This window comes from Carcharhinus amblyrhynchos, chromosome 4 (genome assembly GCF_965287045.1).
Source record: "Carcharhinus amblyrhynchos chromosome 4, sCarAmb.v2.hapA, whole genome shotgun sequence".
In the NCBI taxonomy this organism is placed as follows: domain Eukaryota; kingdom Metazoa; phylum Chordata; class Chondrichthyes; order Carcharhiniformes; family Carcharhinidae; genus Carcharhinus; species Carcharhinus amblyrhynchos.
The window spans coordinates 27,892,736-27,916,053 of record NC_137327.1 but is presented as its reverse complement, the minus strand read 5'-3'; the positions used below and the strand labels follow the sequence as shown (position 1 = coordinate 27,916,053).

The window sequence follows — 23,318 nt, the reverse complement described above, 5'->3', positions numbered from 1 at the left end:
GTAGTCTGGGTTAGGTGGAAGGAGAAAGTTGATGGTAACTGAAGGCTACAGCTTTGTTCTTCCCAATACTTACCAGGTGGAAGTTAACGTATATCCAGTACGCGATGCTGGACAAGAACCATGGCAAATTAAAGAGGAGAGGCAGAGAGGGGCTGAGGGGTACTTGAGAAATAACTTACTTTTATTCATGATGCCACTACAAATACATCTTCCCCTCAGCATTCTGCAAGAACCAGCCCAACCATGACACACTGATCCACTTCCCATGCAACACCTGCCCCTTTACTTCCTCCTACCTCACAGTCCAAGGCCTCAAACACTGGGTGACCGCTTTGCTCAGTTTGCAGCATGACCCAAATCTTCCTCTTGCTTGCCACTTCAACTCACCATCTTGCTCTCATGTCTACATGTCAGCTGTTGGCCCGCTTCAATGTTCCAGCAAAGCCCACCACAAACTGGAGAAACACCTCATCTTCCAATGAGACAAGTTACAGCCTTTTGGACTCAACATTGAGACTCCTCCATCTTGACAACACTCCCTTTTGTTTATTCCACCACCCCCAACCTCTCCCCAACAGGGCCATCTGTCACTTGTTTAGTTTTGTTTCAGTGATCACTGACCTTTGTTTTTCTGGCAACACAATATCGTTAATGCCACCATCAGCATCATCTTTAGTGCTACCATTAATATGTGTCCTTTGTCTTGTGTCCATGACATCTTTGTTAATTTCTCCTTAGCTTTCACCTATCCGTGATATTCTATTCTGCTCCACCCTCTCCAACTATATAATTTATCACATTTCAACCCATCTTCAGCTCTAAAGAGGGAAACGGCTCAGAATGTTAACTGTTTTCTGGATCCACAGATGCTGCCAGACCTGTTTACCCAGCATTTACAGTTTTTATTTCAGCTTTCTAGGATCCGCCGTATTTTGCTTTTATTACATTTATACAACCCATCTTATGCTCAGGGCATTCCAAAGCATTTCACAGTGAATGAAGTACGTTAAAAATGTACTTTTAAAAAGTTGGAATTATTATAATGTAGGAAATCACAATTGTCTTATTAGAATGCACATTATACATTTAGCAGATCCACATTTATTGTTTGAAATTTAAACAGCATTTTAGTTGGATCAATCTAGATGTTTTCAATACGAGTTAAGAAAACCATTCTCATTTCTGTTATATAAAATCAGTTCCCAGATCAGTTTAAGCCAATGCACATACCTAATATTTTTGTCATTATTGAGCAAGAACCGTCCCAAGATATTTATGGCTAAAACCTGTAATAAATTAAATGTGAAATTGTGTTAATTATGTATAACACTGTTACATGAACTGAAATGTTAGCAGTTTCCACATTAATAGTAGCATATGTTTTTTTTTGTGGGCCATGCAATCATCTATAAGGCAGGTCCCAAGTCCTTTACCAACTTCTGGAAAAGGAGGAATAATTGCCAAATTTATGTTATTGCTTCAAATCAGCTGATTTTGGTGTTCAACGTTTACAATTTCTGTTCACAAGCACACTGCATTCCTTGCTCAAACAATGCAATTTGAATTTTGTGAAGGATAATTCTTCCAAGATATTGCATTCAAATTAAAACTCAGGCAGTTACCATGATATTTGAAGCCAGCAAGATTCCCCTTTATACATTCAGTCCTTTAAACAGTAGCTAGTTTTGCTAAATGGACAGCAAGCCTGAAAAACCTATGCCTATTGGAGACATTTCACATATGCTGTTACTTTGATTTGGAATCACCCAAGGTACTGAGACAAGGAGGGCGCTGTTCTGTAATGAATGTTTAATTCACCCAACATAAATTGTGAACACCATAATGGAAATTTGCAAAGAGAATCAAAATGTAAATATAGAGGATTAACTTTTGATTCCATATGTTACAGGCTCAAAAACATGCTGCAATATGGCAACTGTCATCTGGCAAACAATGGACATGAGATAACTGGTTTAAAAGTTGAAAAGTTCAAAATTTATTACGGGACTCAACAACTGAAGATTGACAGCACTAGTGGTCTAACAGCTGGAGGTAAATATCACTTATGGCAATAAAAGGCAAGCGGATTTCGGCATAAAATATTTAACTTATCCAAAGTAAATGCTTCAAAAATGTTGACATTTAGTTGATCGTCTTTCTGAATGATGTTCGTTTTTACATGAGTGCAGGGAATGAAGATGGAATGAAAAATAAATGTGCTGCTGAAAAACCGTTGCGAGAAGAGCCAAATTTGCATGTGCTAAATTAACAAAGTTAACCTTATTATATCATTGCACATAAAACTTACTTGGCTGGTGCAAAAATCAGATGGGACCAATTGTCCTATTTATGAATCAAAAGGTTTGGATGCTATAAACAGTGGATATACATGAATTATTTCAATACTATGAATTAGTTCAAAACTTGAAATGACTGACTGCCAAAGGAACTTGACTAAAGCAAAAGGGTAGAGTGAATATTGACAATTTCAGATTCTCCCAGTTTTCAATTACTATCTAAACAAAGACCATCTAAACACAGGCTTTTGCTCCTCTTCTGGTTATCTGTCTCAGATATTCGCTGACAAGCAGAGTTATTGAAACCTCTGCCACTGATCACTCAATTGTTTCATAATCTGAAAACTCCAGGAAGAATGGCATCAATTTAAAAGTTTTAGCATTTATATACTAAAATTGCACCAAACATTTATTCTTTTATCATGTAGATCATAACTACCATAAAAATCAGGGCACTTTTTTTTAATATACAGGTGTAAAGATTCGTTCAGGATTTGGTCAAATATTTTGCTTGTTACTGCAATATCGAAGCATTAAGCTGCATTAATCTTTTTTCCTCCTAATTCACTCATGGGGACGGATGCCTGCAGCAAACAGTTTTTGTTGCCCCTTCCCAGGGTGACGCTGAAGGGCCTTTTTGAATCACTGTAGTTACTCAGGTGCACTTAAATAGGGTTCCCAGTACCAATGAAACATTATTTTTCCAAATCAAGATGGTGAATGACTAGAGAGAAACATGCAGATTATGGTGTTCCTATCCATATGCTGCCCTTGCTTTTCTAGGTGGTGGAGGTCAAATTTGGAGGATGCGATCAAAGGAGCCAGGATGAAGTCCAGCTGTTAGACCACTAGAGCTGTCAATCTTCAGTTGTTGAGTCCCGTAATAAATTTTGAACTTTTCAACTTTTAAACCAGTTATCTCATGTCCATTGTTTGCCAGATGACAGGTGCCATATTGCAGCATGTGTTTTTGAGCCTGTAACACATGGAATCAAAAGTTAATCCTCTATATTTACATTTTGATTCTCTTTGCAAATTTCCATTATGGTGTTCACAATTTATGTTGGGTGAATTAAACATTCATTACAGAACAGTGCCCTCCTTGTCTCAGCACCTTGAGGATAGTACACACTGCTGCCCTGGTATACAGGTGGTGAAAGGAGTGAATGTTTAAAGTACATGGTACCAATCAACAGGCTTCTTTCACTGGATGGTATCATTTCTTGAATGTTGAAGCTATATTCATCCAGGCAAATGAACTGCACTCCATTACACTCCTGACATTTTCCCTGAAGGATAGACACGCTTTGGGGAATCAGAAGGCAAGTTACTCGCCACAGAACTTCCAGCTTCCGACATGCTCTCACTACCACAGTATTTATGACACTGGTCCAGTTAAGTTTGTGGTCAATGGCTATGTCAGGATGCTGATGAAGGATTCAGTATGGTATTACTACTGAATTCTCAAGGGGAGACAGTTATGACATTGCACTTTTTTGACACTCGCCACTGAACAGCCCAAGCCTATAGACTCTCCTGGTCTTGCTGCAAGCAGGTAAAGGTTGCTTCAACATAGAGTTAAGAATGCACCAATCACTGCAGTGAACCAACATTCCCACTTCTGACTTTATGTTGGAAAGGTCATTGATGAAACAGCTGAAAGTTGGCTGGGACATTGCCCTGAAGAATCTTTGCAATGAGGTCCTGAGATGATTGTTGTCATGCCCAGCACAAAGGAAAATATCAGTTGTTGGAAATCAATGAAAATGCTTCCATATTTTCGATTACTTCAATTTTAATAGGGTTCCTTGATGCCAAATGCAGTTCACTCTCCTCACCTCTGGAATTTAGTTCTTTTCTCCACGTTTGCACCAAGGTCATAAGTGAGGTCTGGAGCCAAGCAACCCACTGAGTATTAATGAGGTTATTGGTAAATGCCACTGGACAACACTACTGAATCAATGAATCCCTACAGTGCATGAAGCCATTCAGCCCATCAGGTCTGCACCAACTGACAGAGCATCTTATCCAGGCCTCTTCCCCACCCTGCCCGTTACCCCTTTTACTTGTGATGTGGTTGTGCCGGCGTTGGACTGGGGTAAACACAGTAAAAAGTCTGACAACAGGACTAAAACCTGGTGTTGTCAGACTTTTTACCCCTTTTACTTGCCATGGCTAATCCTGCAAACATGCCCGTCCTTTGACAAAGGCAAAATTTGGCATTTTAGCAGGACCAATCTACCTAACCTGCATGTTTGGAACGTAGAAGGAAACTGGAGCCCCTGGAGGAAACCCACAGAGAGACAGAGCGAGAATGTGCAAACTCCACGCAGTCACCCAGAGCCAGAATTGAATCTTGGTTCCTGGTGCTGAGAGGCTAACCACTATGCTACTGACAGAAGTCACCTTCCACCACTTTGCTCTTGACTAAGAGCAGATTGATAGGATAGTAATTGGTTAGACTGGTTTACCTTTTTTACTTGGGAAGGACTGGATTGGTTCTTTTTTAATGGGAAGGACATACCTAAGCAATTTTTCACTGTCAGGTAAATACCAGTAATTATTGCTACATGGGAACAGCTTGGCAAGAGACAACTAACACTGCAGTGGGATATTGTCAGGACTTGTGGCCTTTACTGTATCCAGTGCATTCAACTATTTCTGGATGGGCTGAATTTAATTGGCTGAAGCACAACATCCATGATGGTGGAGATCTCAGGAGAAGACTGATGGATGATCCACTCAGCTCCTGGCTCGAGACAAATGCCTCAGCTTGGTCTTCTGCAAGGATGCACTGGTTTCGATCAGCACTGATTATAGGGGTTTGCACGTAGCTGCTTCTTCATGGAGGTTGTTAATTTGCACCACTATTTATGACAAGATATGGTGGGGCTGAAATGCCAGTAATTGTGCAATTCGTCATTCTAACATGAAGAAAATTTTGAAAATTTCAGCCCTTTCCAAAATATTTTCAGGCAGAGTTGTAGAATTCTCTTTTTTTAATGTTATTCCTGCAGACAAATCTTGAACCACATTAATATGATAATTATAAAAATCCTAACATGCGTGCTACATACCCTCAGCCCACTTTCTGATTTGATGTCCATAATCGTCAAAACCGTTTCATATAAAATTGCATTACCCACATTTTTGCTGGTTTCTGTATTAGTTGCAACCTAAAAATAAATCAAAATGCACAAATCAACACCAATTTTTCCTTCATTCAAACCAACTTTGTAAGTTATTCAAATGCAGCTGGTTCACAGACATTTTTTTCAAAATCTGGACTGACCCCAATGAAAAAAGATTTTCAGGTTTCTTTGCTTGACCCAATTTCAGAATTGCTGACAGTGGGCTCTTTTTAAGAACCTTCCACCAGAATAGTTGAATACTCATTCTTCCTAACATTAAGTATGCTACAGGAATTAAAGATCTGCAAAGCATGCAAAATTTAAAACTGGTATATCGTACTAAAAACAAAACCCTGAAGCAGAAAAAGTGCCAAAATAATTTGAAGTCGTAGATATATTGAACAAAATCGGCCTACATTACTTCATGGGTAAGAGGTTTCATATTATTAAAAATGGATACGAACCGAAGTTTAGGAGGCATTTAGAAGTGTATCAATTACAGGCCACCCAAAAGCCACAAAAGACAACTGATCAGGGTTTTCCCAAGTTGCAGTTTTCAATAGTTTATGAAATGTAAAAAAAGGGAGATAATTAATAATAAATCTCATCTTCATCCATAGCTTCAGAGGAGTGGGAAGGATTGGGACTAACATGTGGTGCAACAACTACATTCTGATAGAAGATTGCAGGTTGTTACAGTAACGTCTGTGGCTGTATTTTTCATGCTATGTTCACCTGTGCAAGTATGTCATTCATGGCTTCACTTGAGTCATCATCGTTTCTACCCAACATTCGTAGTAACCGCAGTATCCGAACCTAAAATTGAACGTAAGAAATATGATGCAACATATCAAAAATATGCATAACATATCACACAATGCAAATAGCAATGATTACAACAGCTCATGCATGGTTTTGCTACAGTGAGGTTAAGCAACTAAGCCTAGATTTGAAACTGCTGATTTATTCAGCTCTGCAAGATTATCCAGTGGATATACAAAGTTCCAGTGCAGTAAATTTCAATTATGTGGTTCTTAAAGTAACAGAACAGCTCACAGCTTGGTGCCATTGAAAATTAATTTTTTGAATCACATACTAACAATTTGAATCAATACCACAAAAATCCTGGGCTGTTTTGAATTCTTCACTTCCATTATAAATTTTCTCATAAGATTCATGTTGTTCAATGTAAAATTAAATCTAACCTGGAGGAAAGGATCGCTAATGCCAGAGACGTCGTGTTCTGGTGAGTAACCAGACATAATAAGGTTTTTCAGGATTCGAACAAGCTGAGGAACAAGCTAGAAAAGTAAAAATATACAACTCAGATCTCAAAACTAACTGCATTCAGATACTGAGACTTTTCACATTAACTAATCCTTTGTGAAGAATGGGATACATGAAACGAACAGAACAACCAGTTCTTAAAAAGAAAACACAGTCTAATGGAAAATTGAAACAAGTATTTCTTTATTTCGAGTTGTCTGATATTACCTCCCTATTTGGAGCGCAATTTCTGCTATTCCTAATGAGCATATTTAAAAATATTTTGTGCACCTCAGATTTTAAATGTTCCCTTAGTAACAGACAACTTCATTAATCTTCAAAACAAAAAGAACCCTTTCCCAACATCATGCAGTGAGCAATTTTCATTAAATTCAGAATGTAATCTTACCTTCTCATTCTAAAACCATGCAGCATTTGCAATGAGAGATGAATAAGAAAATTAAGTACTCGTTAGAACACAAACATATTCGAAAAAGAATCAAGTCTGGCAATTAACAGCATATATTTTCATTTGATTTTTCAAGGCCAGAGTTATCCATAAAGATTCAAATCAATAAATTCCCCCTGCCTCGACCTGCAACTAAGGACTTTGCGACTCATGCCGTAAAAATTCAAGATTCTCATCAAATAAATGCATTTATTTTAAACAAGTCAATTCTTTGATAATTATCACTCTAAAGTTCTCAATATTCAGTCCGTCAGATATATGTTTTGCAACCCAGAATACTGAGATTTTAAACCCAGATCCCAATTGGAAACATGAATCAAACCCATGACAAGAGGATATAAATGGTTTCAAATTAATCTGAAATTTTTATGATCATAATTTGAGTATTGTTCCAGACTGCTAAAAATTCAAGACCACCCTGCTTCAAACAGAAGCATTATTATTCATTTTGCTCAATCATCCAAATTTCTACCAAATGAACAACGGGGGCAAGACAACTGATGGGTGAAGTTACAATTTGCATCTATATAGAACTTGACATAAAAAAAGCTCCTGATCTCAAACCTGTAAGTTATATTTGAGGGGAAGACCATCACCAATTTCTACCATACTTAGAGAAAAAACTGCTGCTGATTCACCCACAAGTTGTCAGCCTCAATTTAGCTGGTAACATTATTGCCAGGATTAGAAGGTTGCACGTTCAAGTTGTTTAAATCCTCAGCACAGCGCAACGCTAAAGGAGTATTGCATTCTTAGTACTGTCTTCAGCACAAGGCATTAAACTGACATCCCAGCTGCATTCAGGTGAACAATAGCCAGGGCACTGGTTTCAAAGACGGCGGGAGTTCTACTTGATTCCCCTAGCTAATACTGAATCCTCAATATCGCTAAAAATAAAGTTGGCCATCATGTCATTGCTGTTTTTGGGAGCTTGCTGCACAAATAGCTGCTGTGTTTTCTACATTACAACCGTGACCACACTGCAAGTTGCTTACTTATTTTGCTATAAAACGTTTTGGAAATTGAGACCATAGAAGGCTTTATATAAATGTTGGCCATTCTTTTCTCCTAAATGGCCCAGTAAGATAATGACCCCTTGTTCTGATTTACTGAAGTAATTGTTTCTCCACATTTACCCTATCACTAAAAGAGTTTGGTTTTACTACTCTTTAATCTCAAAGTTTATACAACCTGTTTTCATAAACTTTAAATCTGTAAACCCAGACTTGGTATGGGGAATCTTTGCTGCACCCCCTCAAAAGTCAATGCATTTTCTTTTTTCAAGCAGTCTCAAGGCTGCTGTCATTCCCATGCATTTTTATTTCTGAAATCAATTTTGTACATAGCAAGTACCTTCTGAAAGTCCGTATTAACAACCACCATGGGCATTCACCTAACCATAGGATGTGGAAGCCTCTGCACCCTCTGAATAGAGATTTACAAGGATGTTGCCTGGATTGGGAGGCATGCCTTATGAAGACAGTTTGAGGGAGCTAGGTCTCTTCTCCCTGGAGAGACGAAGGTTGAGAGGAGACCTGATAGAGGGGAATAGATAGGGTGGATTCTCGGAGGCTATTTCCCAGGGCTGAAATGGTTGCTATGAGAGGACACAGGTTTAAGGTGCTGGGAAGCAAGTACAGAGGAGACGTTAGGGGTAAGTTTTTCATTCAGAGGGTGGTGAGTGAGTGGAATCGGCTGCCGTCGGTGGTGGTAGAGGTGAACTCGCTGGGGTCTTTTGAGAGACTTCCGGATGAGTACATGGGATTGGGAGTCACAGATAGTTCTATGGCCTGGTAGGTATGGATATGATCGGCGCAATTTGTGGGCCGAAGGGCCTGTTTGTGCTGTAGTGTTCTATGTTCATGTGCCAGTGATTTCCTCAAAAATTCAACTATATTACTGAGACATAACCCATCCTTCACAAATCCACATTTATTCTCTGATCAGTTCATACTTGTATTGAGAAACACTATCCCTGGTGAGATTTTCCAATAATTTCTTTATAACTGACATTAAACTGAAAGTTTGTAGTCATTGGCTTCTCAAGTGACGTTAGAAATTTTCTAATCCAAGGGTGAGATTCTCCAGTGTTGAGCACTTAAAAATTGCTTCAGTTTTAGATACTCTGATGTTTTGTGAGATCATTACAATTTAAAAATCCAAATCCCCCCCCCTCCCAACAACCCTGTTTATTTTCGATTCCCTTGCCCTCTTCACGCATCATATAAACAGATACAATGTGTTCAAATAACTAGTCTGGCATTTTTTATTGTCTTTTATAGTATTGTCTGCATGCATCTTTAGGCACACGTTCTCCATCTCCAACACTCAACACAATTATAAAAGTATTTGTTACCTTTGATGTCCTTAATTTTTCATGTAGCTTTGCATCTTGATTTCTTTTTGTAGCTGATCTCTACCAATATTATTTGGCAATTAAGTTAACTTGTGAAATTTGTTTTATATTGTTACTGAACCAAACTGTTCTCTTACTAATGGTTAGAGATAATTAAAAGGGAGGAGGAAAAACCCAAAATTTAGCTTTTCCCCCACACAGGAAAATGTTCCACAGTTCCATCCATATTTTGTGCCATAAATTCACAACATTTTAAAAGCTTTTAATATACTAGTTTGAACAAGAAACACAACTTTCTAATGCAAACTCTTTCATCTCTTCAAGGGATAGTGGTTGTCACCTTGAAAACCTACTTTACGGTTAATTAAAATGCAGGACCTTTATCATTCCAAAACAAATGACAGGCAGAAATGTGATTTGAGAAGTTATAACTTACAGAAAATGTGTTTGCCTGCAATTCAAGAGGGAATTTAAATTCAGTCTCTTGCATAATATTGCAATAAGCTCACATTTAATTCTGATACAACCAAATGTTTCTTGCTACCAATCACAAGCAAAAAAAACTATTGCTACCAATGTGATTCAATGGTGCAATAAATTTGCTTTTCACTAACCTAGCCATAAATTTATTTAATTCCAAGGAGATTGAAGATTGTAGCCAATGCTCTTACACAGCTGCAGTAATGAGACACTTATTTGTGTATAAACATGCAGGCTAATTTTCAACCACAATCGTGGAACCATATTACACATCGCAATTAAGATGACAAAAAGATTATAGTCACTTACTTTCCTGAAGTGTGCCAACATGTCAGGACTTCGTTCACACATTTCTGTGAGTAGAACGACAGATGTGTGAAGGACACCTGAAATTGGAATGTAGATTTATTGGAAAGACAGAAAAACATTATACATAGAAATTCAAAAAGTCTGTGCACAAACAGTTCAGAATATACTTCTGGGTTAATATTAACTGCATTACAACCAAAAGATGCTCAACTTACATTGAACCAATTTGTTTGGTTCTTTCATTCACAAAATTTGAGTAATTTTTAGTGTCCGTCAAGGTTAAAGAAATCGACATTCAGAAAGACAACATATTTTCCCTTTAGGAACCAGAGTCAGTAAACAAATCCAGGCCTTGTACCACTCCAGTTATGATGTGGAGATGCCGGCATTGGGCTGGGCTAAGCACAGTAAGAAGTCTCACGACACCAGGTTAAAGGCCAACAGGTTGGACTTGTTGTGCTGTTATATGCTCTGAGGCCAGAACTCTCCATTCACCTGACGAAGGGGCAAACCCCGAAAGCTTGCAAGTTTACTATCAAATAAATTGGTTGGACTTAAACCTCATGTTGTCAGACTTCTTACTGTGTTTACCCCAGTCCAACGCCAGCACCTCCACATCACGACTACTCCAGTCAATGCCCGCAGGACGAACAATCATATAGAAAATGACTGATAAATTGGGAACAAATTAGAGGCTATTTTTTGTTGTAGGTAAAAAGTCAATTAAAAACAATATTATTTCACATTGGAGAAGTGAGACTTCAGGCCCATCAACGGGATCAATCACAATTTCAAAAATGCAAGGACAGTTCAACCCAGTGTTGAAACTTCTCTTTATAAGCAAACTGTGCCAAATGTCAGATACATTGCTTGGTTATGGAAAAATCTACTTAACATTTCCTGTAGGACATCCCAAGTGGGACTTACATGTAGTCTGTAATCAATTGTGCATCTGGAAAATACAAATTTCCCAGAGAAAAATCATGCTTGTATTAAAGCTATATAATAGGATATGAAGTGTCACTTTAAAGGAATTGTATTAAATTTTGTTGTTTAAATTGGAAGTATTGCACAGGCATAAACTTTTCTAGTAAAGGGATTTTCCAGCAAAAATGAAGTGATCCTAAACTTAATGTACTTTCACCTTGAAAATAGCTGCACTGATGATAGAAACTGGCAAGTTCTGAATGGCTTTTAATAATGGAAGTGGCAGCTCCATCCAGGCAGTAGAGAGACCAAGATGCACTAGCCAATTCCAACACTGCAGAGATATTGATATTTAATCCTATTACTGAAACCACTGCTCCCCTGAAGGGAATACATATTTAGGGAATAGGGAAACATCTATTTACATAAAAGACATCATCCTGTTGCTATTCCAGGTTTCTTTCTGCTTCAGGAGATCACGATTGTGACTCATTGTTCATAGATGCAAACAGTTCAATAAATTAGTAACTAAAGCTGTATGTTACCAGGTGATTTGGGTATTAAATGAAGTGATATTTCATTCCAGATTCAACAGAGAAAACAGCTCCAATTTAGCAACTGAAATAAACTATTTCTGCTTACATTTCACCATTACTAGAAATGGCTTTCAAACTAACTTGCATTACAGAAATACGAAAAAGAAGTTTATATTACAATGGGACACATACCATGATTTTTTTCATTTAGCAGGTTTTTAGTAGCTGGTAGGAACATTTCCATCAGCTCAGGCACTTTCCTGATTACATGTACTGCACATAATGCTGCCTGAAAAAGAATATACACAAATTCAGATCAAGATGAATTTCTAAGATGAACAAATATCATTGAGCAGAATTTGAATTAGCCCACTAAGAATTGCTGAAATTTGGATGTAGAATTATAGAAAACACTATTTTTAACGTTGAGACAGAATTACAAAACTAAGTTATTGCAATGCAGCTACAAGCCATGCCCCCAAAAACTCAGCTTACACAGGAAAGTACACCCGTTAACAAAAAAAAGGCAAATTGAAGCAGCTTTCTTGAGTGCAACTATGACTCAATGCAGTGCAGCAACAGATTGACAGTGGTATTATCTGTGCTAAAAATCTCAATTGTACTTAGAAAAGTTACTATGTTTCTCTGCTCTTCTGACAGTAACTAATGCTGGGGTGCATATTCATTGGGACAGGCAGCATCTGAGTACGCTATCCATTCTTCATGCACAAATTCAATTCATATCCTCATCCAACATGGAGCTGCTGTTCTTATAAACACACCCCAGCAGAAGTTACTGCCAAGTCACAGGATCTCAAACTGCTGTTGCCCTACTTAATGGGCAGTAATGCCAACTGCAATACTTCCACTTTAGTCTGGAATGGCCTACGTGCAGCTCAGTAACACCACAGTGCAATTATTACTCAGCCAGAGGAAGTTCCCTTCTGACAGTATTTTAAAACTTATATTTCATGTTTTATTACTGAAGAACATTAGCACCATTTTAGTTGGGCTGCCCTTACGAAATAGAATACAAAAAACTCGTGAGGATAGGATGGGGAATGGGTGGGTGGGACTAAATTCTTTGACATCTAGTTCATCCATTTGTGACATAGTTTCTTGTCAAGTAATGCATTTAAATTTCCACAAGTTAAAGCAGTTCAATTCATGTGGGCAGGGAAGAATTGAGGGAAAGAGAAAGCATCAACTATATTCTAATCATTTCAGCAGAAACTGCCACATAAGCAGTACTAATCATCTTTTATCCTGGTGCATAAGACAACACTCTGAATTGCTTTTCCTGAAGAGACGCCAGCTGGTTAATATGACGAAGTACGAAGCACAATAGTCTGTTGTGTACATGTGTACAAGTGCGTATGCAAATTTAATACCATTTTCACCTGCCAAAATCAAAACACAGGAAATTGGTGCACAAAGACAGACCCAAAATTAAGTCTGTTGCTTTGTATTTCTTCACACCATGCACCATTCTTAATGAACTGTACACTTAATCTCAATATCCATTCATAGCGTGCAGTCCCATACGACAATACTCCCAACTGAGGTCTTAAGATTTTACATTATTCATTTCAATATTTTCTATTGGGTTATTTACCTCATGATAAAAACTACAATTCCATTTTTTTTTGTTTCAGTAGCCTTAAGCTAATGTGCTGTCCTTAAAGTCCAATGAACCTGCACCCACAATTCCCTCTGCTCTTAAAGTGCCAAATCTATTTCCTTTTAAGAGCATTTTTTAAAAAAATCTAAAACGTATCACCTCACACTGACATTCGTTTGCTACTTATTAACCCATTCTCCCATCTTGGTCTTCTAAAAGCTAACTGTATTTTCCTATTTTAATACTCTGAAAATTTCAAATGAATTGTTCTTGCCTTACATCCAAAGCATTGATTTTCAGAGCAAAGATAAGTGGACCTAGAGCACAACGACTCACTTGCAACCACTGAGAACCTGTACTTTCTCCCAACAAACCAATTTTAATTCAGTTTGCTGTCTTCCTCCAACCTTCAATGATCTCCCTTGCAGTACCATCTCCACTGTTCCCCTGAAGTCCACGGAAAGTACAATTGCAATTCCTCCTCAGAATTCTGATGGTAAATTACAATAATCCTTTTGAAATCCATGCTGGTTATTTTGAACAATTCTTTACCTCAATAAAAAAGTCTCTGCATATTCTCTAATTACCTCTCCAGTTTGAGACAGAAGCATTTTCACACTAATGGAGACACTAAGATTGTTTGCTACCTTGAACCTGTTTGTCACTGACTTTTTTGGTGACAGCTCATCAATTTGAAAGTCGCTGGTGCAACTTCTCCCACTCGTGGTAAATACAATAGGTTAGGAATGCAAATTCCTCAAGTGGTATATTTAAATTAAGGCTTTTTCCAAAAATAGAAGAGCTCAACAGTACAGTGAAATAATTCTAGATTCACACCAAATGCTAAAATAGTATAAATCAGGCCTACAACTATGAATCAACTCAAATCGGAATGCAGGAAGGCATTCTCCTAGGAAGTAGATGGCTTTTCACTCATTAGATCCAGCCCAGACTTTAAATTTAGCTTCTTTTAGCATATCTGCAGCAATTCAGATCAGCTTTTAAAGCAGATGCTATAGCAGGTCTAAATGCATTTGAAGATGCAACCATAAGACTGCAGCATTAAAATCTTTTACCTTCTTCCTCAGGTAAGAGTTGGACGTTTTCAGCAGTTTTTCCACTTCGCCTGCCAGATCTCTACACATCTCTGATGACCCCATACAGCCAAGTGTGCAGAGTGCTAGACCCTGCACATACTGAGTACTGTGGTTTAGGTCACTGGAAGCAGTTTAAAACATAAATTAGCACATAACGCCATTTCAAAATATGCTGGTTATCATAGATTTTCCTAGTCAAATGTTTTCAGCTATAAGTTCCTGGAAAGTACTCCTATAATTCCAGTTTAAACTTCTAGCACAAATCAAATAAAACCCAAACTGGTAAAGCGAACAGGAATTTGCTGAAAAATAACACTGCTATCACCAAGCACAATTAATTGAGCGAGAAACTTGGTTACCTTTCAGTTTCCATCCTACCGTGTCTTCCTTTTTCCTTCCTCTTAAATAGTTAAAGCTCGAACTGAAACACCAGTGAGCAATTGATGGATCAGTTATAAAACAAAATCTCGTCAGTCATAAAGGAGCCGAAGACAATGATCTCAGCTTGCAAGTTTCTGGTGTCTTGAGTCATAAGGTATGGGTTTCCAAAGAATATGAAGGGAACTTGTACCTATGCCATAGCAATTCTATTAGAGTTAGCTACTCAGACATGCATATAACTACAGTTCCAAGAGATTTGTATAGGCAAGTGTCTATCGGCTACTTACCATTTGCAAAGCTGAGGTTTACTATGAGGGAATTCTGTACACATCAATTCTCCTGTGACTCCCAAGCACAAAATACTTAGCACCAATATGTATGAAATAGTTTGACTTTGATCACATTACTGCAAGCCTGTGTAATATTTATTGGAACCACAAAAATTCATACATAGTTAATACAGTAGGGCATGGAGAGGTTTTGGGTTAAGGATTATACTCGTACTGAAGTGCAAAACTGCGGGTTCAAGCAAACTCCAGAAATCTGAGCATACAAAAAGGTTGCAGTGTCAGAGATGCCACCTTTTGGATATGGTGGCACAGTTGTTGGCACTGGTGCCTCAGTGTCAGGGACCCAGGTTGAATTCTGACCTTAGATGACAGTTCTCCTTGTCTACATGGATCTCCTCCCACAGATGTTCTGGTTTCTTCCCACAGTCCAAAGATGTGTAAATTAATCATGGTAAATACACTGGATTATAGGGAGAGGGTGGCGGGGTGAGATGCTTTTTCAGGGAGTTGGTGCAGACTCAATACACCAAATGTTCTCCTTTGCACTTATAGGGATACCTGAGGTTCTACGAATGAGACATTAAACCAAGGCATTGTCTGCCTGTCTATCATCAACAATACCAGATTTCAAGGCATTATTTAGAAAGGGGAAAACGAGTTATTCAAGTTTCCTGGCCAATAATTAACCCCCAACAAACAATAAAACAGATCAACTGGTCACGTATGTCATGGCTGTAGAACTTTAGGTGGACATTCAATTGTGTATTGTGGTTTTCTATATAACTACTGACTAGACTTTTTAAAACAATGCACACAGCCATTGACCAAAGATGTGCATATTAGGTTGACTGGCCATGCTAAATAGACCCTAGTGTTAAGGGGATTAGTAGGGTAAATGTGTGGTTATGGGAATAGGGCCTGAGTGGGATTGTGGTTGGTGCAGACTTAAATGGGCCAAATGGCCTCCTCCTGCACTGTAGGGATCCTATGGTTCTATGACTACTTCAGTATATGAGTAACAAATAATAAAGAAGAGTGTGCAATTATCAGCAAATATCCCCACTACTGATTTACTGTGGGAAGGAAATTCATTGATGTGGTGGCTGAAAATGTCAGGGCCCTCGTCACTACCCTTAGAAACTCCTGCAGCAGTGTCCTGGGCTGTAATCAGCTACCAGAACTACCTTTGTGCTGGGTATGACCCCAATCAGTAGAGAACATTCCTCTCATTTCCCATCGAGTTTTGTTTTCCTTGATACTACACTAGGTCAAATACTACTGTAATGTCAACGGCATTTCACTATCACCTCAAATTCAGATTTAACCACGTTTGGGTCAAAACTACAATGAGATCAGGATCTGAGTGGCCCTGGCAGAACCCAAACTGAGCACTAAGAGCCACTTGTTAACACTGTCAATGCCACCTTTGACTTTGCCAACGAAACGCTAATTGGATATTCTCCTGTTTGTAACAAGACCACGGGAGGATTGATCACTCGCTTGTTGCTTCTGGTTGAAGGTGTTTGCAAATGCTTCAGTCTTGTCTTTTGCATTGCTATGCTGGGCTCCATCACTGAAGATATGCATGTTTGAGAACGCTGCTCTATTTTGTTGTTTAATTTTCCACGACCATGCACAACTGGATATCACAGGACTGCCAAGCTCTGATCCTAACTGCTGGTTGCATTGATGTGTCTTAGCATGCTGCTTTGATGATTTAGCATGCATAGTCCGTCTTATAGTTTCACCAGATTGGCATCCCATTTTTTGGTAGGCCTATGCTGCTCCTTTTAAGCTTGCCTACAGTACCCCGTCTTCTTCTTAGGCAGTTTGCCATAAGAAGGTCAAACCTGCAAAGATTTTCCAGCATTTTGCGTGTTTGATAAAGGATAATTTGTTTGCATGCTAAATCAATGGGTTCTGAAATAGCTGATAATTCTAATGTATGATCTGCAGAACAGGTAGTGCTGATAAGGTGGGCAGATAGGTTGCTTTGAGGTTAGCACGCACCGTCTGAAATCTCTCCATCTCTACACATTCATGAAGTCTCAGTGTTTCTTTTGGTTGGTCACAAGCCAGGGTCTCCCAGGTGATAGCAGATATGTAGAGGACAGCTCACAAATGTTTCTGCTGTCTTCCTGGGAGTCTCCTGCCATGAGCGAGTTCCCAGTAGAATAATTGTTTCCTATGCCTGACATGACTCATTTAACCAGGGCTGGACCCCTGACTTGATTGCAATGGTAGAGGGGGATATACCAGGCCATGAGGTTACAGATTGTGGTCAAATACAATCCTGTTGCATTCCAATCAGGGAACAGTACATAATTAGGTTCAGAATGGTTATGAAGAAGGACAAGGTACATATCTAGCAAAAAATTAAAAGGGATAAGTTTAGCAAGTTGAGGAGAGATCTGGCTAATGTTCCCTCTAAACTACATGGCCACACAACAATGCGCAACTTAGTGAAATATACAAATTGCACATAACCAATGTACTCTTTAAAGGCAAATTGTGCGGAGGGTGTGGAGAGTCTGCAGAAGGATCTGGATAGGCTGGGCGAATGGGCCAGGAAATGGCAAATGGAATTTAATGTTGGCAAGTGTGAGGTGGTCCACTTTGGTAGGAAGAATGGTAGGAAGGACTATTACTTACGTGGCAAAAAACTGCAGCAGGCGACGGTGCAGAGGGACCTCGGGGTCCTTGTGCATGAGTCGCAAAAACCCAGCTTGCAGGTGCAGCAGGTGGTCAGGAAGGCGAATGGGATGCTGGCCTTCATAGCGAGGGGGATTGAATATAAAAGTAGGGAGGTCTTGCTGCAGCTGTATAGGGCATTGGTGAGGCCGCAGCTGGAGTACTGTGTGCAGTTTTGGGCGCCGCACCTGCGCAAGGATATTTTGGCCTTGGAGGGAGTGCAGAGGAGGTTTACTAGGCTGATGCCGGAGTTGAGGGGGTTGAGCTATGAGGAGAGGCTGAATAAACTAGGCTTGTACTCGTTAGAGTTTAGAAGAATGAGGGGAGATCTCATTGAGACGTATAAGATGATGAATGGGATGGATAGGATAGAGGTGGAGAGACTCTTCCCGCTCAAAAAAGACAGTAGGACTAGGGGGCACAGCCTCAAGATAAAGGGGGGGTGGTTTAGAACGGAGTTGAGGAGGAACTTCTTCACTCAAAGGGTGGTGAATCTCTGGAATTCTCTGCCTGTTGAAGTGGTGGAGGCTGCCTCGCTAAATATTTTTAAGACGCGGGTTGATGGGTTTTTGATAAGAGAGGGGATTAAGGGTTATGGGGAGAGGGCGGGAAAGTGGAACTGAGCCACGACAGATCAGCCATGATCTTATTGAATGGCGGGGCAGGCTCGAAGGGCCAGATGGCCTACTCCTGCTCCTATTTCTTATGTTCTTATGTATACTGAAGTATACATGGCTACACTGCAATTTTAAACATTGTGAAGCGCAACAAAAAGTCTGCACACAAGAAAAATTATAAGGAATATTGGATGTGGTACAGATGAATTAAACTAAAAAATTGGTTTGGAAAATTGTAATTGAACAATAGGATGTTATCATTGACTGGGTGGTTCACACAGAAGACATTTCGACAATGGGGGAAAAGGAAGGGCATTCAAGCCTACAGTTCCCTTGATGACAAAAAAAGGGATCAGAAAAAAAGGCTTATAATGAATGCATCGCTGATTATAACAGGAAGCCAAAGTGAATACCAAATAGAATAAATCTTTAAAACAAAACTTGAGGGGCAGATAGAGAACAAGTAAATAGATTGGGATTCTCTTTTCCAAAAGGGATTTTACGAGCTAACGCAAATATAAATAGTAAAATGGCAGGACCAAAGAGGAAGTACTACAGTAAAGGGATGACCAAGGTCTAAATGAATACTTTGCGTCTGTCTTCACGACAGGTGCTGCCGTCAACGTAGCAGCAAAATTTAAAATGTCTGCATTACGCAGGCACCACAGTTTAGCTGGAATGCATCCTAGGTCATCAAGTAAAAAGGGTGGAAGTTGCAGGAGTTGGTCACCATCTCCCAATCCTCCTTAGATGTTGGGGTGGTGTCCAGGAAACTGCAAAGATTACATCCATATTCACCAACTACAGACCACTTGGCTGAAATGTCAGCTGAGGAAAAGCCTGGGGACAATGGAAGATAAAACTGAATTTATTGCCACAAATAGGCTTACATTAACACTGCAGTGAAGTTAGTGAAAATCTCCTAGTTGCTACACTCCAGCACCTGTTTGGGTACACCAAAGGAGAATTTAGCATGGCCAACGCACCTAACCAGCACGTCTTTTGGACTGTGGGAGGAAACCAGTGCACCCAGAAGAAATCCATAAAGACAGAAGAACATGCAAAATCCACACAGACAGTGATTCAAGCCAGGAATCGAACTGGAGTCCCTGGCAGTATGGGGCAGCAGTGCTAACCACTGTGCCACCATGTTGCCCAAATTTGGCAACAGATGTGGTTAATGAAAATCAGCATTGGCTTCTAATTTGCAGTTAACAATGAAAGAGTAGGATAGTGCAATTGATAGGTTTTTGGACTTTTTAAAAGGTAATGAAGTATCACACAATAGAATAATTCAGAAAACTGAATCCCAAAAGATTGAGAATGACAGTGACAACATGGACATAAGACTGGTTAAGTGAGAGAAAGCAGAGAGCAGTGGAGTTAAAGGCTTCAAAGATAGTAATTATTTCAATTACTACGGAATTACTTCAACCTCCATACCCTACTGGCAGTAAAAGTAGAAACTTCAGAAAGATCAATGCATGGTGCAGGGAATAATTTTGGGACAGGAAAAACCTGTTCAAAAGAGAAAGGTTGCACAAGGCTGGGACTGAAGTGCTTGTGGCAAAGTTCACTCATGTGGTGGGGAAGAATTTAAACTAAATTGGCTGTTGTTTAGAACTAGGCCATTCAAGTCGATGTTATCCCTTCTACCAAAGTATACTACCTTGCACTTCCTTATAATAAATTGCACTTGCCTGCCCATTCTGTTTCAGTGTTGGGTAGCATTTTAAAAACAATGGTGGAGTGGAATTAAAAGGTACTTGGAGAGGCTGGCTAGAGTGAATGTTGGACCCTTAGAGGATGAGAGGGGGGATTTAGCGGTGGGCGATGAGGAAATGGCTGAGGCTTTAAGTAAGTTTTTGCCTCGGTCTTCATGGAGGAGGACACAAATAGTTTGCCGGATCTTAAAGATAGAAGGATGGTAGGAGGTGAGGGCCTAAATGCAATTACTATTACTAGAGAAGTAGTGCTTGATAGACTAACGGGACTGAAGGTGGACAAGTCCCCTGGACCAGATGGAATGCATCCCAGGGTTCTGAAAGAAATGGCAGAGGTGATAGTGGATGCCTTAGTAATTATTTAAAATTCGCTGGACTCTGGGGAAGTGCCAGAAGATTGGAAAACGGCTAATGTTACGGCGCTGTTTAAAAAAGGTAGTAGACAAAAGGCAGGGAATTGTAGGCCGGTTAGTATAGGCCGTTTGGGCACCTAGAAAAGAACGGTTTGATCGAGCAGACGCAGCACAGATTCGTTAAGGGGAAGTCGTGTTTGACAAATTTATTGGATTTCTATGAGGATGTGACTAGTGCGGAAGACAGAGAGGAACTGGAGGATGTTTTTTTAGATTTCCAGAAGGCGTTTGATAAGGTGCCTCAGAAAGGTTGCTACAGAAGGTTAGCGTGCATGGAGTTGGGGTACACATAAGAACATAAGAAATAGGAGCAGAAGTAGGCCATCTGGCCCTTCGAGCCTGCCCCGCCATTCAATAAGATCATGGCTGATCTGTCGTGGCTCAGCTCCACATTCCTGCCCTCTCCCCATATCCCTTAATCCCCTCTCTTATCAAAAACCCATCAACCCGCGTCATAAAAATATTTAGCGAGGTAGCCTCCACCACTTCAACGGGCAGAGAATTCCAGAGATTCACCACCCTTTGAGTGAAGAAGTTCCTCCTCAACTCTGTTCTAAACCGCGCCCCCTTTATCTTGAGGCTGTGCCCCCTAGTCCTACTGTCCTTTCTGAGCAGGAAGAGTCTCTCCACCTCTATCCTATCCATCCCATTCATCATCTTATACGTCTCAATGAGATCTCCCCTCATTCTTCTAAATTCTAACGAGTACAAGCCTAGTTTATTCAGCCTCTCCTCATAGCTCAACCCCCTCAACACCGGCATCAGCCTAGTAAACCTCCTCTGCACTCCCTCCAAGGCCAAAATATCCTTGCGTAAGTACGGCGCCCAAAACTGCACACAGTACTCCAGCTGCGGCCTCACCAATGCCCTATACAGCCGCAGCAAGACCTCCCTACTTTTATATTCAATCCCCCTCGCTATGAAGGCCAGCATCCCATTCGCCTTCCTGTTAGCATGGATAGAGGATTGGCTGTCTAATAGGAAGCAAAGAGTTGGCATCAATGGGTGCTATTCTGGTTGGCAGTTGGTGACTAGGAGTGCCACAGGGATCGGTGCTGGGACCTCAACTATTTACCATTTATATAGATGATCTGGAGGAGGGGGCTGAGTGTAAGGTGACGAAATTTGTTGATGACACGAAGATGAGTGGAAAAGCAAATTGCGTGGAGGGTGTGGGAAGTCTGCAGAGAGATCTGGATAGGCTGAGCGAGTGGGAGAGGACCTGGCAGATGGAGTATAATGTTAGCAAGTGTGAGGTTATCCACTTTGGCAGAAATAATAGTAGGAGGGATTATTATTTAAAAGGTGAAAAGCTGCAGCATGCTACTGTGCAGAGGGACCTGGGGGTCCTTGTGCATGAGTTGCAAAAACCCAGTCTGCAGATGATCAAGAAGGCAAATGGAATGTTGGCCTTTATAGCGAGGGGGATAGAATACAAAAGTAGGGAGGTCTTGCTGCAACTGTACAGGGTACTGGTGAGGCCGCAGCTGGAGTACTGTGTGCAGTTTTGGTCGCCGCACTTGCGCAAGGATATATTGGCCTTGGAGGGAGTGCAGAGGTGGTTCGCTAGGCTGATAACGGAGATGAGGGGGTTGGCCTATGAAGAGAGACTAAATAGACTAGGTCTGTACTCGTTGGAGTTTACAAGGACGAGGGGTGGATCTTATAGAGACGTATAAGATAATGAAGGGGATGGATAGGGTAGAGGTAGAGAGATTCTTCCTGCTTAGAAAGGATAGCAGGACTAGAGGACACAGCCTCAAAAGGAGGAAGGGGGGCAGTTTAGATAAGAGTTGAGGAGGAACTACTTCACTCAAAGGGTGGTGAATCTCTGGAATTCTCTGCCCGTTGAAGTGGTGGAGGCTACCTCGCTAAATATATTTAAGTCACGGGTAGATAATTTCTCTATCAGAAACCTAAGGGTTATGGGGAGAAAGCGGGAAAGTGGAACTGATCCACTTCAGATCAGCCATGATCTTATTGAATGGCGGGACAGGCTTGAAGGGCTAGATGGCCTACTCCTACTCTTATTTCTTATGTAAGTTTGAGTGAATAAAGGGGAGCCAGCACAGATCTGTAAAAGACAGATTATATTGGATTAAACTATCTGACTTTTTTAACAAAATGAGAGAAAGTCCATGAAGAAAAAGGGGCATTGTCCATGTGGATTATAAGAAAATCACTGACAAGGCACTACATAAAGAAGTTGGTTAATAAAACTGATACTAATGGAATAGGAAGGTCAGTGTCAACTTGGATACAAAACTGATTTAACAACAGAAAACAGCGAATCATGGTGAATGACTTTTTCAGACTGGTTGATGGTGGATCAACATTGCTTTTGAGTACTTCACTTTCCAAGTCCTTGATATAGTAAAGTAAAATTTCAAAATGTGCCTATAATTCAAAAGTGGAGGTGCAGCTAACAGTGAAGTTAACAATTGACTGCAAAAGGATAAATTTGCCAGAGTGGGAAAGTGCAATTTATAATAAGAATGTGCAAGGTGATATACTTTGGTAGAAGGGATTGGAAGAGATAACATTGACTGGAATGCATTGGTCAAAACAATATGGAGGAACGGAGGTACCTCATGATTCACATGCATAGATTTTTGAAGGTGGTAAGACATTGACAGCACAGTTGGCAAGGCTAATGGGATTTTAGGCTTTATAGCAGAGCAAAAGCAGAGAAGTTAGACAAACATGTGTAAAA

At 40.0% G+C, this 23,318-nt stretch overlaps 1 protein-coding gene across 4 annotated transcripts in view; it reads right to left on the bottom strand.

The window, feature by feature from the left end:
* Positions 1 to 23,318, bottom strand: part of ap1g1 (adaptor related protein complex 1 subunit gamma 1) — a 132,022-nt gene that overhangs the window by 65,650 nt on the left and 43,054 nt on the right. For all 4 annotated transcript variants that reach the window (XM_080186895.1, XM_080186896.1, XM_080186897.1 and 1 more), the window contains exons 4-10: positions 14,469 to 14,610; positions 11,964 to 12,060; positions 10,309 to 10,385; positions 6,634 to 6,729; positions 6,164 to 6,244; positions 5,375 to 5,473; positions 1,231 to 1,286 (exon numbers count right to left, since the gene is read on the bottom strand). In XM_080186895.1, coding sequence (XP_080043021.1) covers positions 1,231 to 1,286; positions 5,375 to 5,473; positions 6,164 to 6,244; positions 6,634 to 6,729; positions 10,309 to 10,385; positions 11,964 to 12,060; positions 14,469 to 14,610 — 648 coding nt within the window. The remainder of the gene's footprint in view (positions 1 to 1,230; positions 1,287 to 5,374; positions 5,474 to 6,163; positions 6,245 to 6,633; positions 6,730 to 10,308; positions 10,386 to 11,963; positions 12,061 to 14,468; positions 14,611 to 23,318) is intronic.